Raw genomic sequence first — 17,337 nt, forward strand, 5'->3', positions numbered from 1 at the left:
GGCAGAGTTAACTGTGTATAAGGTTTAAGCACAGAGGGGTTTTTTGGAGGAGTAGAGTTAGGGTGGTTGAGAAGACAGTCTGGAGTTAGAAGAGACAGAGAAGATATGTCTGTGGGTTGGGCTAGTCTGGTGTGAGAGAGTGAGAGAATTTGTTAAGAGGAGTCGGTCAAGCAGTTGAGATAATCTATCAGAAGGTATTAGGAAGGTATAGGCCGGTAAAGAAACTAAGGTTAAGATACTGACAGGAATATTATCTGAGAAACCATAAACTTGTTAATGTTTGGACAATAAACTTGGTGGGGGTTTTTTGGTTCACTTTTAACAACTGTCTGGACTCAGTGTTTTACCAGAGAGTAATTGGTTGGTGGCAGCAGAGAAGCGAGCACAGTGGTGGCACAGGGATCAATTAGACCGTTAAACATCTGGGGACCCTGTGTGATCACCACAGTGGTGGACTGGCAAAGAGGGGATTCACCTCTACCCTGCCTCTCCAGATTCGCTTCCACACTATCTCACCAGATCTCTCAATGTGTTATAAAAAGTCTGGTATGGGCACTCAGAAAGAGAGAGGGAGAGAAACTGCCTTTGTTTCTGACTGCAAGCAGTGCTTCCTACCTAGACATGAGTCTAAACCTTAGGGTGGTGTTTGTGTTTAAGATGAGATTTCCTTCCTTACAGATCAACATAACAAGACAACGACGGCAACAAGGGCACCTCCCAACGAGAAGACCACTCACAGCATACAAGACACGCTTCAAAAAGTAACTGAAGTTCCAACTGAAAGTAAGTAAAGGCAAATACTTTTCTCCTATTTTACCTCCAGACTGCCAGCATTTTGTGGCAGGGATTCCAGTGAATATGGAAAATTTAGCAATTGGCATGGGTTGAAGTGCTTTATCCCCCTGGTGCATCAAATTCACTTCAAAAAAACCAGTTTTGCATGTTGGGAAAGTTGTGGGGTAAATGCATTAAAATGTGTGGAATTAATAAATGATTAACAGGAACAGCATTCTCCCATTCACACTGTGATTCCCTCCCCTTCCCTTCTTGCTTTGTGGCAAACCATAATTTGATATTATATATACAAAGCAGCAAACTTTCAGCTTGCCCTACAAATCTGAGTTGATAATCAGGACTCATAAATGAGTCACATATGGAGCAGCCAGTCTGTGCTTTAAGTTATTGAGATCTTCTACTTTTGTCCTTTTTTCATTATTGAATTTCTATCCCACCCTTCCTCCCCCAGGAGCCCAGGGCAGAAAACAGAAACACACAAACACAAAAACAAAGCAAAAACATTTTAACACTGTAAAAACAATTTAAAAGCTGTTACAGTTTAAAACATCTAAAAATAGTTACAGTTAAAAATATTCTTCCATCCAACAGTCTTAGGGGTGCCACCAAATGCCGGGGTAAACAGGAATGTTTTCAAATGCCTCCTGAAAGCTCCAGGTGTTCAAGATAAAGGACCTTCCCCGCAGTGGGTTCATTTGTAACCACTTTCAGCAGGTTTTATTTCTATAATTTGGAGAATTGGGAAGTTTAGAACAACATATGTATGTGTCATTTTTTTTAAATGAAAAAGTGTAGATCTTGTTTGAGCTCCTCCACCTCCCAATTACAAAAACATACTTTGTGTATGTTAGCATCCCCTTTGAGCAATCAGTCAGGAGCGTACTTGAGCTCAGCTTCATTTGGTTGCCATCCAAAAAGGAAGGGGGGAAAGAAACAAATGGAAGAAGACTGCAGTTGTTTAGTCAAAGGGCCATTTGAGAACACAATGGAGGTAGGATGGTTTGGGGTCTCTGTCTCCCATGCCATCTGCTGGTCTGTTAACCACCTACTAGAATGAGGCAAGGCAGCAATGCAAAAAAGAAGGGAAAAAACAGGAGGCTTTCTCTCTCCACGCTTCATAGCTCATTGCCCAACAACAACTTATTCCAGACAATATTGCCCTCCTCATTTTTCAGTAATGAGTCTGGAAGTCTTCCCAGATTCTTTTTATAGGGCAGCTGCCCCTCTAAACTCACAGCCCCCAAAGGAGCGTGAGGTTGACATGGAAGAGGCATAGAACAAGTTCAATAAGTCTGCCAGTCATTGTCAATTTCTTGGGCTTTCTATAGCGATGACTGATGCGGTGCAAATTGCTCATTAAAGGCGAACTGAAAACCATGATACTGTTGACCAGATATGCCTAACAGCACAAGGATATAAAGAGCAGCTTGAGATTACTTGTCCATCTAGATAAGCACAGTAGTGCTTATTCTGACTGATGGCAATAGTCTGGTGGCTACAGGAGATCCCTTAGGTCAGGTCTGGAGAACCTTTGGACTTCCAGATGTTGCTCAACTGAACCAACTTCAGCCCTAGCAAGCATGGCCAATGTCGGGGGATGATGGGAGTTGTGATTCAGCAACATCTGGAGGGCCAAATGTCCCCTTCACCTACTCTATGTGACCTCGGGAGATACCAACAATTTAACCTGTAGCTTTATAGCAAGGGTGGGGAGAGTTTTTGCAGCCCAAGGATTGGACTCCCCCTTGGTCAGCCCTTCAGGGGAACATGGCAGTGGCCAAGACAACAGTGAATGTGGCCAATGTGAGCATTTTAGCTTTTTCCAAGCCTTGTTGCTGAAGGGTGGTTACCCATTCCCTCCTCTGCTGCTTTTTCCAGGAAGACCTTCCTTTCCTCTGAAGCTATGAGTACCCTGAAAATGGCTCCAGTTAGGCTTGGAAAAAGCCTTCCATTGGTTCCAACAGAAGGCTTTCTTCAAGCCTTGTTGCATCAGGGAGGGGCAGATGAGACTCTGTTGGTTGTTGGGGGAAGAATGGCAGCAGGAGCTCTTAAGGCCTGCAAGTTAGTGATTCCACACCCTTGTTTTACAGGCCTTTGCAGACAACGTTTATGTTCTGCTACCGTGCTATAGGGCATTCAATTCTCGGCCATATGGCAAACTTACCGTTCACAAATGGAGGGAAAGGAAATCCTAGGAATAAATATAATGATCACGATTCACAACAGAATTTATAGTAAAGTTGCAGTCCTTTGATATGCCTTATTTTGGTAAATACTGACGAAAATATAGGAATTAAAGCATCTCAGAAACTTGAGGAGGTTAATATGTGGGCTTTTAATTTTTTAAAAAATTCACCTGGGATTCAGATAATAAGGTAAAGGTTAGTGTGGACTGAGAAATGCTATCACTCAAGAAAGAAAGTAAAACAGATGCATATCTTTAAGACAATAACATCACCTAGAATATAGGTTTCTTAAGTGTATATGAAAATTCAAGAAAACATAATAATGGATGCCAGATTATTTTTCAAATAAATATCACATAGTAGGGAGGCAGAAAACTGCTGACCAGCATAAGATTTTGGTTAATTCAATAAGGTTGAACCTGGATCAGCAAAAAATGTAATCTAGTTTTAATGAGACCAGCAATGTCAATGAAGAGGGCTATAACAAAATCCCTGAAAAGCATTAAATAAAACATATGCTACTGGGTGTGGGTGTGTGTGTGTGTGTGTGTGTGTGTGTAAGGGGGGAGAGATCTGTGAAGTTGAGGTACTTGGATTTAATTCAGTCTAAATCTCTTGGAAGCAAATTATATTTAGTTGGCTTAAATTCTAAGCACTCGAAATGGAATCAGGGGAGTGAAATTGGGTTATATCCAAGTGGACTGGGCTAATATTTGAGTTATAGATCATTCCTAGCTTGGGATGGAAAAGAAATTTGATTCAGTTCATATTTTAAGCCATATCTGCCCAATTTGCTCTTTTTAAAACAACACATGAACTGAAGCACAGCCATCCTTCTCCAAATTTTTCAAGGAAGTTCATCGCTCAAGCAGTATATGTATACTTTAGGGTAAAATTTGCAGACCCATATATTAGTGAAAATAACATGCAAAAATGGGGAAACAGATTTGCAAAAATGTGCACATTAAGCAAAACCAGGGCTTTTTTTCAGCCAGAACTCACTGGAACACAGTTCCTGCACCTCTCAAGTGGGCGCTGTTGTCTTTCTGAGAGAAGAAGGGAGGTGTTCGTGGCGAGTTACGGCACGTCTTTTCCCCAAAAAATAGCACTGAGCAAAACTGCGTACAAAAAGGCGTCTTTTGGGAGAAATTTGTTACTAAAATGCGGGTGAATTTTCCAATGACAAAAAATAAACAAAATCGCAAACTACTGTGGAAATGTGGAGAAGTGACACTGGGAAAATGAGAAGGGAGAGAGGCGGAACCAAAGCAGCTTCTCTTGTCAGAATAGTATCATAATAATTGCTCTTCAGTCTACTGGTAACTTGGAACAGGACAGCAGTGGGATGCGGGGAGATAAGAAAGTTGCAGTTGTGTTCATCTAAAGGCAGCCCTGTTTAGGGAAGCTTTTAATGATTAATAGATTATTGTATTTTAGTGTTTGGTTGGAAGCCGCCCAGAGTGGCTGGGAAAACCTAGCCAGATGGGCGAGGTATAAATAATAAATTATTATTATTATTATTATTATTATTATTATTATTATTATTATTATTAAACTGCTAGCTGAATTGTTTTTTTTAAAGCAGAAACCATGCGAGTGAATGTTTTACTTTAATCACAGTTTTTCTTTCTCGTAGGCAACACTGTAAATGCACACGCCGAAAAACAGGATCACCCCTCTTATACCAGTAAGCACACTGAGTGTGGTGGTTTTATGGCAGCTGCCGAAATAAATTTGTCCGCAACTTAACTTCACTCCTTGGTGGACAGTGAACCTAATTACAGAAAGCTGTCTACCTGCCTGCATAAGAGCTATCTGCAAGAGAGACAGGCTCTAATGAGAGCAGAACTGACATCGCCTTTCACCTTCTGAGCCCTGAAATTATTCTTGAGGATGGAGGTCAAAGCCTCAATATCATGCAAGTGATAACCCTGGATTAGGTCATTCTTACAGAAAGCATGAACAGGGGGGATATGTCTGCCCAATAACATCACAAATACAACATAAATCATAGAGAATAATTAACAAATCATCAGTAAAACAATGTGTGGCATTTGCCTCCTATCAAAGGCAGCAGTTCAGTCCTGGACAAAGAAACCCACATACATACACACACACAAACATAACGTAACAACGTAACATAGCATAACAACATAACATAACATGCACACACAATGCAATGCGCACACACAAATTGGAATTTTACTGCAGTTGCTGCTGACACTTTTTTGAAATCTCAGCCTTAATTCCCCTAGGGAAAGTGTTATACACCTTTAGGCCTGTCAAGGAAGGGTATATATGGACGCAGGCCTCACAGCAAGGATATTGCTGTTTACTGCAGAGGCCTTTGGAACCGGGGAGGAAGTCAGGTTATGGTCTTTCATAATGGCTGTAAGCCTGCCACCCAGTGGTTGCACTGGAAAATAGGAAAGCTGAGAAATTAGGTAAGAATTTCCACTGCAGGCACGGTGTAGAAAGGGGTCAGGGCAGAACATGTTTTGCGTGTGTTTTTTCCTTTTAAAAAAAATCTAAGATGTTGACATGTATGAATTAAAACAGTTTTTCTCCATTGCATGCAGCCATTATTTTGCCTGTCATCATTGCCTTGATAGTCATATCCCTTTCCGTATTCCTTCTGGTGACTTTGTACAGAATGTGCTTGAAGACAACTCCAGGTATCTATTCAACTTTTAACCAAAAAATAAATAAATATTATTATTTTTTGAAAAATATATAAAACGGGTTTGAATTATATTTCCCGTTGTAATTTCAGCTGCAGCATATTTGTTAGAATATTTTTGAACTGATTGGGATTTTTTGCGATTTGTAATCGTGATAAAAAAATTCCTTCCTGTAGCACCTTAAAGACCAACTAAGTTAGTTCTTGGTATAAGCTTTCGTGTGCATGCACACTTCTTCAGATACACTGAAACAGAAGTTACCAGATCCTTCTATATATTGAGAAGGTGGGGAGGGGTATTACTTAGAAGGGTGGTGGGAATCGGAGATTGGCAGATAGCTGAGATGAGCCTGTTGACGACTCTTAACGACTGTAATAGGTCTTACAGGAAAAGGCAAGGGGTGAGAAGGTGAGAAATGGCTTAGTCATGTATAATGAGATAAGAATCCGATGTCTCTGTTCAGACCAGGTTTCTCCATTGTTTTAAGTTTGGTAATGAGTTGTAATTCAGCAGCTTCTCTTTCCAGTCTATTTCTGAAATAGACTGGAAAGAGAAGCTGCTGAATTACAACTCATTACCAAACTTAAAACAATGGAGAAACCTGGTCTGAACAGAGACATCGGATTCTTATCTCATTATACATGACTAAGCCATTTCTCACCTTCTCACCCCTTGCCTTTTCCTGTAAGACCTATTACAGTCGTTAAGAGTCATCAACAGGCTCATCTCAGCTATCTGCCAATCTCCGATTCCCACCACCCTTCTAAGTAATACCCCTCCCCACCTTCTCAATATATAGAAGGATCTGGTAACTTCTGTTTCAGTGTATCTGAAGAAGTGTGCATGCACACAAAAGCTTATACCAAGAACTAACTTAGTTGGTCTTTAAGGTGCTACAGGAAGGAATTTTTTTATTTCGACTATGGCAGACCAACACGGCTACCCATCTGTAACTGTAATCGTGATGTTCAACATGTCACACAGAGTTCTTGCTTATCCAGCCTAAGCATCATCAACCAGCCTCCTTGCCACAAGAGGGAGCTGTCAGCAGGCTTTTGGACACCCCACGGTTTGCAGAAGAACAGGAAACGAGTCCAATGAAGACTGAGCATGCTCAGTCTTTGCGGAGTAATGACTGATTGCAGAGGGTACCTATACCTCAGAGGGTAGCTAGAATCCCAAACATCATCTCTATTCACAGCAATATTAAGCTGCAGATCAACATACCCATGACTAAACAAATAACACTTCGGTCTCCCTTCCCTGGGGGGTTGTCTATATGAGTTTATATTTTATTCTGTATCTATGTTATGGGTCGTTGGACCGTAATAAATATTATATATATATATATATATATATATATATATATATATATATATAAGTTGCAAGGGGGAATTCAATTCAGTTCACATTTAAAGGCGTATCTGCCTAATTCACACTTTCTGAAACAATATGCAAACCAAAACATAGCCAGCCTTCAAAATTTACACTTCCCAGAATTTTGCAATGCAGTTCTCCTGCCAAGTAATGTGTACAACAATACATATGTTAGGGTAAAGTGTGTGACAACATGCATAGATTAGTGAAGATAACATACAAAAATGCACTATATTAGAGAAATTATAAGTATTAGGGGAAATATACTTTGCAACTAATATGTATATTAGGCAAAAGTACATACCAGAAAATAAGGGTGTAACTAGTTTTATTCTGAATTTTGATTTGTTTTAACCCACTCTGGGGCTTGCTGCTGAAGGCAGGTAATAAATTGAAAAAGAAGAAGAAATCGAAATTTTCACAAAAATGTTTTATCTATTTTCATGAGGGCTTTTACAAATCACATTTGTTAACTAATATGGAAAGGTAGAGAACTGAAGATTTGAAACCTGAGGGATTGTGAGAAACTGTAATTCACATATTTACCCATCCGTACTCATAAAAGAGACGGTAGTTAGGCTCCCATTCTTATTGCTCCAGAAATCGCTTACAACTGTATAACCCTAGCAAGTAAATCATTCCTTATTGCCAAATTCAGTGAATGCTCACGTTGCACAATTATTCTGATATGCAAGAAGGAGAAAATCCTGGCATGTGAAAGAGTTACAGGTGATGGAGAAGACTAGGTAGGAATCTTACTCCCTGACAATTAGCGCTGGGATATCCATATCATGTGAATCTCCTTTTCCTTTCAGAGAGACAAGAAAACGGAACTGAACAGTAAGTTGTTTTCCTTTCCTCCCATCCTATGCTAATATAAAGGTGCCTTATGGAAGCAGTCCCTTGAAGGCAGCAAGAGCCAGGATGGTACCCTCCAGATGCTGTGGGGCTCTCCACACCCATCAGCCCCAGCCAGCATGATGAGAGTCATAGCCTCACATTGGCTACCTCTGCGATAATGGTCCAGGTTTTGAAAATAACTAGGCCATTCTGCCACTAGTTCAGCTATCTTGCAATTCCTGTCCCTGCAACCCAACCGTGCATGTTCTTCAAATTCAGAAGAACCCCACTGTGGCACTGGCTTTCTGACAGTTTCTTTTGAGATACAAATCCGGACTTATCAAGAAGGTCTTGACATCTCTACAGTACATGGTCAGGGTCATTCCCATAAATGAGAGAGAGAGACGAGAGATTTGCAGAAGTCCGTTCACAAAAATACACTCTGACACGGTCCTTCTTGATCTGTGTGCATTGCCTCTTCATATTTGTCACTGTGTGAGAACAAAACACACCTGATGTCTGCACAGATTCATGCAGCTTTATCAGCGTGTCTCCTCTATTCAGTAACTATCAGCCTCTGTAATAACCAGTGTGGGCTTGTTTGGGAGATAAAACTTCAGAATGAGGGCAGCTGGGAAGATTGATTTCTATCACTCCCCTGACAACACAGAGCCAGGCAACATCATTCTTCCATAACTGCTTCATGGAATCATTGAGTTGGGATGGTCAACTGCAAATGCAGAAAATTGGCTGCTACAGAATCCCTCATAGCCTTTTAAAAGGTTATTAAGCCTCTGCTTGAAAACTTCTACCACTTTCAGTGCTATTCAGTCCCACTGCTGAACACTCTATATACCCTGTGGTAGCCAGTCTCCATTTGGATTGGTAGGGCAGAAGACAAGGAGGCCAACAGTAGGTGGCGCCAGAGCCAACAACAGATTTGTTGTTGTTTAATCATTTAGTCATGTCCGACTCTTCATGACCCCATGGACCAGAGCACACCAGGCACTCCTGTCTTCCACTGCCTCCCACAGTTTGGCCAAACTCATGTTGGTACCTTCAGAGCTTGCAGGGCAGCAGTTGAAGAAGGAGCAAAAAGGGTTTTCTTGTGTGTGTGTGTTTCTTTGTGGCTGATTAGCTGCTCTCCCTGTGCAAAGGTCAGAGGGTGCAGGGTTTCTGTTGAGGCAGGTGATTAGCTGTGGGAGGAGCTTATCAGAGCTTATCAGAGCTTGCAGGGCAGCAGTTGAAGAAGGAGCAAAAAGGGTTTTCTTGTCGTGTGTGTGTTTCTTTGTGGCTGATTAGCTGCTCTCCCTGTGCAAAGGTCAGAGGGGGCAGGGTTTCTGTTGAGGCAGGTGATTAGCTGTGGGAGGAGCCTATCAGAGCTTATCAGAGCTTGCAGGGCAGCAGTTGAAGAAGGAGCAAAAAGGGTTTTCTTGTCGTGTGTGTGTTTCTTTGTGGCTGATTAGCTGCTCTCCCTGTGCAAAGGTCAGAGGGGGCAGGGTTTCTGTTGAGGCAGGTGATTAGCTGTGGGAGGAGCCTATCAGAGCTTATCAGAGCTTGCAGGGCAGCAGTTGAAGAAGGAGCAAAAAGGGTTTTCTTGTGTGTGTGTGTTTCTTTGTGGCTGATTGGCTGCTCTCCCTGTGCAAAGGTCAGAGGGGGCAGGGTTTCTGTTGAGGCAGGTGATTAGCTGTGGGAGGAGCTTATCAGAGCTTGCAGGGCAGCAGTTGAAGAAGGAGCAAAAAGGGTTTTCTTGTCGTGTGTGTGTTTCTTTGTGGCTGATTAGCTGCTCTCCCTGTGCAAAGGTCAGAGGGGGCAGGGTTTCTGTTGAAGCAGGTGATTAGCTGTGGGAGGAGCTTATCAGAGCTTATCAGAGCTTGCAGGGCAGCAGTTGAAGAAGGAGCAAAAAGGGTTTTCTTCTGTGTGTGTGTGTGTGTGTGTGTGTGTGTGTGTTTCTGTGTTTCTTTCTTTGTGGCTGATTAGTTTGATCCATCTTTTAGATTTAGGGGAGCTAGTCTCAAACGTTTGTTGGGGGAGACCTAGGTTTTTTTGTGGGGGGAGTTATTTGTCCTGTCTTCACGCTTTTTATGATGGAGGACCGCTGTAGCCACCCCCAACGACACGTTCTCAAGATGGAGGGGGAGGGAACAGCTGCAGTCGCCTGCGGTTCCTGCGCAATGTTTGCCATCTTGCCAAAGGTTGCAGGCAGCTTTACCTGCAGCAATTGCATGTTGATTGCCCTCTTAAAAGACAAAGTCCAACAACTGGAGGAACGTGTAGCTACACTCCAAAGAATTAGAGAGCTGGAGCTCTTCTTGGAAGCAACAGAGCACACCGTCTCCACCAAGGAGGAGACAGGGGACTCCCCTGAGAAGGAGGCTAGTTCACCAACACAGGAGCCAGATATATGGAGAAACGTGACTCAAAGAAGTAGGAGGCCCAGGGTTCGCTCTGATTGTTTAGAAATACACAATCGCTTTGAGGTCCTCTCCCCTAGCATGGAAGACGAAGAGCAGACTCCATTTGAGGATCTCTCCCTCATTACAGTCGATCAGGTATATGAAGACGAGCAGCAAAGTCAGTCATCAGGTAATGTGCAGGCGACCTTGGAACGGACAGCTCACGGAAGAACCCCGACCAAACCTAAGAGGAGGCGTGTAGTGGTGATAGGGGATTCCCTACTGAGGGGAACAGAAGCAGTGATCTGTGGGCCTGACAAGATGTCTCGGGAAGTGTGCTGTCTCCCCGGGGCTAAGATCCAAGATGTAACTGAACGACTGCAAGGAATCATAAAACCCACTGACAAATACCCCTTCTTCTTGGTTCATGTGGGAACCAATGACACTGCAAGCAATAGCCTCCAGAAGATCAAAAGAGACTACGAGCTCTGGGCAGGAAATTGAAGCAATTAAATGCACAAATTGTCATCTCATCTGTCCTCCCAGTTGAACGACGTGGCCCAGGGAGAGAGGGGAAAATAGTGGAAGTGAACAGCTGGCTTCGCAAATGGTGTAAACAGGAACGGTTTGGATTCTTAGATCACGGACTGCAGTTTCTTGAAGATGGACTTCTGGCAAGCGATGGGCTGCACCTCACAACGGTTGGGAGAAATGTTTTTGCCAAAAATCTCAGAAACCTCATCAGGAGGGCTTTAAACTGACTAATGTGGGGGAGGGAGACAGTGCTCCTGAAGGTAGGAGTCTATCAATTGATGAAGATGATCATCCAAATGTCATAGACCAAATGGAGCAAACAGCACGCAGACCTAGTGGTGGGAGGAAAAAATCCTTAAATAAGAGACACGGGGGAATGATTAATGGACTTCAATGTCTGTACACTAATGCGCAAAGCATGGGAAATAAACAAGATGAGCTTGAGGTCTTGGTACAGCAAACTAAATATGACATAATAGGCATCACTGAAACCTGGTGGGATAAGTCCCACGATTGGAATGTAATAATGGGGGGATACAATCTATTTCAGAGAAACAGACCAGACAAGAAAGGAGGAGGAGTGGCGTTATATGTCAGGGATGTGTATACCTGTGAAGAGATCCAAGATTTAGAACCTCAAAGCCAAAGTGAGAGCATTTGGGTCAAAATTAAGGGAGAGAAGAATAACAGTGACCTCATTGTGGGAGTTTACTATAGATCCCCAAGCCAAACGGAGGACATAGATGATGCCTTCCTGGAACAGATGGCCAAGCATGCAAAAGGAAGGGAGATAGTAGTAATGGGGGACTTCAATTACCCGGATATTTGTTGGATGTCAAACTCAGCCAAGAGCATAAGGTCAAACAGATTCCTCACTGGCCTTGCAGACAACTTCATTGTCCAGAAAGTGGGAGAAGCAATAAGAGGAACAGCCATTTTAGATCTGGTCCTAACCAATGTTGATGACCTGGTTAGTGGGGTAGAAGTGGAAGGATCATTAGGCGCGAGTGATCATGCTCTTCTGAAGTTTACTATACAGCGGAAAGGAGCAGCCAAGCATACTAGGACTCAATTTCTTGACTTTAAGAAAGCCGACTTCATAAAACTTAGGGAAGTGCCGGGTGAGATCCCATGGACAGTAATACTAAAAGGAAAGGGAGTTCATGATGGCTGGGAGTTTGTTAAGAGGGAGATAGTAAAAGCACAACTTCAGGCAATACCAATGAGACGGAAACATGGAAGGTGCCTAAAGAAGCCAGGGTGGCTATCTAAAGAACTTTTAACTGAGTTAAGATTAAAAAAGGATGTGTACAAAAAATGGAAAAGGGGGGAAACCACCAAAGAGGAATTCAAACAAATAGCCAGCACGTGTAGACACAAAGTCAGAAAAGCTAAAGCACAGAATGAACTCAGGCTTGCTAGAGAGGTTAAAAGCAACAAAAAAGGCTTTTATGGGTATGTTCGTAGCAAAAGGAAGAACAAAGAAACAGTGGGGTCACTCAGAGGAGAAGATGGTGAAATGCAAACAGGGGACACAGAAAGGGCTGAACTCCTCAATGCCTTCTTTGCCTCAGTCTTCTCCGATAAAGAAAACAATGCCTGACCTGAAGAATTTGGAGCAAATGATTCAGCAGAGGAAACACAGCCCAGAATAACTAAGGAGATAGTACAAGAATACTTGGCTAGTTTAGATGTATTCAAGTCTCCAGGGCCAGATGAACTGCATCCAAGTGTATTAAAAGAACTGGCAGATGTGATCTCAGAACCACTGGCAGTCATCTTTGAGAATTCCTGGAGAACAGGCAAAGTCCCGGCAGACTGGAGGAGGGCAAATGTTGTCCCTATTTTCAAAAAGGGGAAAAGAGAGGACCCAAATAATTACCGCCCAGTCAGTCTGACATCAATACCAGGGAAGATTCTGGAGCAGATCATTAAGCAAACAGTCTGTGAGCACCTAGAAAGGAATGCTGTGATCACCAATAGTCAGCATGGATTTCTGAAAAATAAGTCATGTCAGACTAACCTGATCTCGTTTTTTGACAGAATTACAAGCCTGGTAGATGAAGGGAACGCAGTGGATGTAGCCTACCTTGATTTCAGCAAGGCATTTGACAAGGTGCCTCATGATATTCTTGTAAAGAAGCTGGTAAAATGTGGTCTTGACTATGCTACCACTCAGTGGATTTGTAACTGGCTGACTGACTGAACCCAAAGGGTGCTCATCAATGGTTCCTCTTCATCCTGGAGAAGAGTGACTAGTGGGGTGCCACAGGGTTCTGTCTTGGGCCCGGTCTTATTCAACATCTTTATCAACGACTTGGATGATGGACTCAAGGGCATCCTGATCAAATTTGCAGATGACACCAAACTGGGAGGGGTGGCTAACACCCCAGAGGACAGGATCACACTTCAAAACGACCTTGACAGATTAGAGAACTGGGCCAAAACAAACAAGATGAATTTTAACAGGGAGAAATGTAAAGTATTGCACTTGGGCAAAAAAAATGAGAGGCACAAATACAAGATGGGTGACACCTGGCTTGAGAGCAGTACATGCAAAAAGGATCTAGGAGTCTTGGTTGACCACAAACTTGACATGAGCCAACAGTGTGACGCGGCAGCTAAAAAAGCCAATGCCATTCTGGGCTGCATCAATAGGAGTATAGCATCTAGATCAAGGGAAGTAATAGTGCCACTGTATTCTGCTCTGGTCAGACCTCACCTGGAGTACTGTGTCCAGTTCTGGGCACCACAGTTCAAGAAGGACACTGACAAACTGGAACGTGTCCAGAGGAGGGCAACCAAAATGGTCAAAGGCCTGGAAACGATGCCTTATGAGGAACGGCTAAGGGAGCTGGGCATGTTTAGTCTGGAGAAGAGGAGGTTAAAGGGTGATATGATAGCCATGTTCAAATATATAAAAGGATGTCACATAGAGGAGGGAGAAAGGTTGTTTTCTGCTGCTCCAGAGAAGCGGACATGGAGCAATGGATCCAAACTACAAGAAAGAAGATTCCACCTAAACATTAGGAAGAACTTCCTGACAGTAAGAGCTGTTCGACAGTGGAATTTGCTGCCAAGGAGTGTGGTGGAGTCTCCTTCTTTGGAGGTCTTTAAGCAGAGGCTTGACAACCATATGTCAGGAGTGCTCTGATGGTGTTTCCTGCTTGGCAGGGGGTTGGACTCGATGGCCCTTGTGGTCTCTTCCAACTCTATGATTCTATGATTCTATGAGAACACTGTCCAACCATCTCGTCCTCTGTCCTCCCCTTCTCCTTGTGCCCTCAATCTTTCCCAACATCAGGGTCTTTTCCAGGGAGTCTTCTCTTCTCACTACTGAGGTGGCCAAAGTATTGGAGCCTCAGCTTCAGGATCTGTCCTTCCAGTGAGCACTCAGGGCTGATTTCCTTCACAATGGATAGGTTTGGTCTTCTTGCAGTCCATGGGACTCTCAAGAGTCTCTTCCAGCACCATAATTCAAAAGCATCAATTCTTCGACCATCAACCTTCTTTATGGTCCAGCTCTCACTTTCAGCAACAGATAGTGCCAGCTAATTCTCACTTTGACCCCTGTTGATCTGTGTGAATCTTCTTCCCTGTTGAGTTCTAGAAGGCTAAGGAGGAGGCAGCTGACAGCCAGGACCTCCCCACCACCTCACCCTTCCCACCCTCCCTTTCTCCCTCCCAGTAAGCAGCAGTAACTCTGCTGCCAGGAGGTCATGTGAGCAGCACCCTCACAGTCTGCTACAGCAGCCTCAGGACCACTCCTTGGAATGGGAGTAAGTAAGAGGGCAGGCAGAAGGGCATAGTGAAGTTATTGGAACAGTATCCCATTTGCCCTAACAAACATGCCTTTGCTGTTCATTCTGCCAAGAAGTCCTTCCTCACGTTAATACAAATTGTGTCCTCCCTAAAAGAGGGTATGTGTTGCGGTAAGACTTGGAGACCGACCACCTGTGTTGTGGGTGGGTAAGATTGGTCAGCCACAACACCCAATTGGTAGGTCCCTTAATGTTGGGTTCAATCTGGCCAATGGGGTGCAGTCTAAACGGATCAAGGGACGTATATATACCCATGCACATGACCCAGAGCTTCCTCTGTCGGCTCATGCATTCGGAACACCAGCCCACCTCACCCTACTTTTAGGGCATTTTGTGATTGACCTTGCTATGACGTTGTGTGTTGTCTGTCGTTGGGGCAGGGGCATGGCAGAAATTTCCCCACTTGGCTGATTGGCAGTTGCTATTCGGGTTTCACCTGCCACATAGCAAATCATCACAACTTGTAAGGTTGTGGATAGGCACTGGTTCAGGTGTTAGGGATGGGAGAACGGTCTCGCCATTCCTTTGTGAAGGGTATTCCGTTAAAGGAATCCAGGGACTCAACTGGTTTGGTCAACCCCTGAGAGGGGATTGTGCCCGTGCCTGAGTCCAGGGGGGCATCTGGGTGGTGAACATAGTCTGTTCCCAACTTTTTGCCTACCCAGGGTCACCCTTGGTTGACCTATGCTGGTGCCCTGGGTCAGCGCTGCCTGCAAGAGTGCAGGGAGCAAGTCAAACCAGAGCCTATGCAACCACTCACCTTCTATAATCAATAAAGCTGTGGCCTAAATTCTGCAAAAAACCAAAATGAAAATTTGAGTCAAGTGTGTCCTTATTTAGGGGGGAGGTCTCTGGGTCTGAACACGCAAAATCCCCTTTCTTATAATATGAATAACTTTCGTGTTGTAAATGTATTTGGCAGAAAGAGTCCCAGGGAGCTTACTATTGCCAATACACACCTAAATTCTGTAGCAGCAGTGACTGTTCCGAGTTCTCAAATGGCCCATACCTTGTCCATCCTTGTTTATTTTTTTTACTTTTTTTTAAGAAATCAATTATGTGCAGGAAGAAGTTGCCTTTTTCTTTATTAAGTCCTTTATTTGCTGATTCAGGTGGACTTCCTGGAGAGGTTTGGCACATTCCTCTGCTGCTGACCCAAATACCAAGCTATACTCTCTAACTACAATAAAATTCTTGACAACTTTTTTCAGCTCCCTGTTACCTCTGGAACATCTTTTTCAAACTTTTTCAAACAGTATTTGCCAAATAGTATTATGAATTTAGTCCGTTTGGCTATTCTTTCAGACAGAGTTGGTTTTTCCAAAACTCTACTGTCCCTATCTGGTTCAGAGAATGCAGTTGCTGCTTACAGTAACTTAGAGAGCATTCACCTTGAAAATGCATTTTGATACAGAACTTGTTTCCTTCACAAGAGGTACTTCCAGACTCTTGCTATTTGGGGGCAGTATTCAACCGTAGATTGGCAGATTAAGGTTGCACAATTAAAGTTGATTCCATGCTCTTGAGCAACAAATCTATCCCTCCCTCCCCCAAAAAATTGATATTTTTTTTTCTGATAAGGAAAAATACACTGAAAAGTGTGAGATAACTATTGTTCAATGCAACATCCAGCTCTATCCCAGAAGGTGCAGGTGTCCTCAGTGGCCAGGAGTTTCTTTTACCAACTTCAGTTGGTAAGACAGTCCTGGCCATTCCTGTATTGAAATAACTTGACCACAGTCATCCATTTACTTATTTATTTAAATACAGTATTTATGTACTGCTTGGATTGGCTAAATTGAACCCTCTTCTAGAAATGTACTCTTTCCCCCTCATGATTTAAATGTCTCCAAACACCTTCAACATTTCCCAACAGAACCCCATCGGATAAAGAGAATGTGAAGCTTATTTCTGTGAAGACAACTTCTCCAGAAAATGGTAAGTCATGATTGCTCATCGCTGCCTATACTGGGAACTAGGGTGGGTTTCTTAAAAAATGGTTAAGTTTAAAGGAAACATCTTTTTTTCTATTACCATTTCTATTAGACTTCATAGTTGGCCTGGGCATGAAAAGAGTGTACTCGGGGCAGAGACCCATGTGACACAAATTTGCATTAAATTTGCATATTCTAAATTATGTGTGTAAGTGTCTCTGCTGGGTGAATTGAGTCTCACCCAGGAAGTTTCTCAAAAGCTACAGAATAGGGCAAGAGGTTTGGAGCCCATGTCAAAAAACGTGAAGCTCAGCCCCTCTAACAATGCCCACAGCACATCCTCACCATGCCTAGCACACCTCTGAGGCTCCCCAGAGCAGTCATACTTTTCTCTATTTACTTACCGTTACAATCCCTCCCCTCTACGGCTGGCCCTACCATGAGGCAGAATGAGTCTGCTGCCTCAGGTGAGTGGATGCTGTGGGAGGGGGCACCATCTTGCCCTTCTCCTGAGGCAACAAAATATCTTGGTTCAGCCCTGCTCCTTCCTTCCATTACAGAACTCAAGTAGGTATATAATAGGAGCGAACCAGCAGTAAATCATGGCATGCAAGTTGGAATTCAATCTTTATAAGCAAAAACACGACCTGCACAGGAGTGTTAGGCCTCATGAACACAGCAACTCATATTCAGTAGGTCTTGCCCCCATGAAGCAGTTGCTAAGACTGAAGGTCCCTGTCTCCCCACAGCTTCCTCGCTAGGATTTTTTCCCA

General features: G+C 43.3%; 1 protein-coding gene and 1 long non-coding RNA gene across 10 annotated transcripts in view; one reads left to right on the top strand and one right to left on the bottom strand.

Moving 5' to 3' along the window:
- Positions 1–17,337, top strand: part of EMCN (endomucin) — a 45,433-nt gene that overhangs the window by 21,980 nt on the left and 6,116 nt on the right. For all 5 annotated transcript variants that reach the window (XM_081020406.1, XM_081020407.1, XM_081020408.1 and 2 more), the window contains exons 7-11: positions 679–783; positions 4,618–4,668; positions 5,561–5,656; positions 7,855–7,879; positions 16,507–16,568. In XM_081020406.1, the coding sequence (XP_080876532.1) occupies positions 679–783; positions 4,618–4,668; positions 5,561–5,656; positions 7,855–7,879; positions 16,507–16,568 (339 nt within the window). The remainder of the gene's footprint in view (positions 1–678; positions 784–4,617; positions 4,669–5,560; positions 5,657–7,854; positions 7,880–16,506; positions 16,569–17,337) is intronic.
- LOC308485078 overlaps positions 1–17,337 on the bottom strand; it is an 84,591-nt gene that overhangs the window by 16,448 nt on the left and 50,806 nt on the right. The window contains exon 3 of one of the 5 annotated variants that reach the window (XR_013990317.1): positions 14,248–14,423. The exons of the other annotated variants lie outside the window; for them this stretch is intronic. This is a non-coding gene — a long non-coding RNA (uncharacterized lncRNA). Of the gene's footprint in view, positions 1–14,247; positions 14,424–17,337 lie in introns of those variants that run through there. 5 annotated transcript variants of the gene reach the window in all.

This window comes from Podarcis pityusensis (assembly GCF_964106645.2).
Source record: "Podarcis pityusensis genome assembly, chromosome: 9".
NCBI classification, from domain to species: Eukaryota; Metazoa; Chordata; class Lepidosauria; order Squamata; family Lacertidae; genus Podarcis; species Podarcis pityusensis.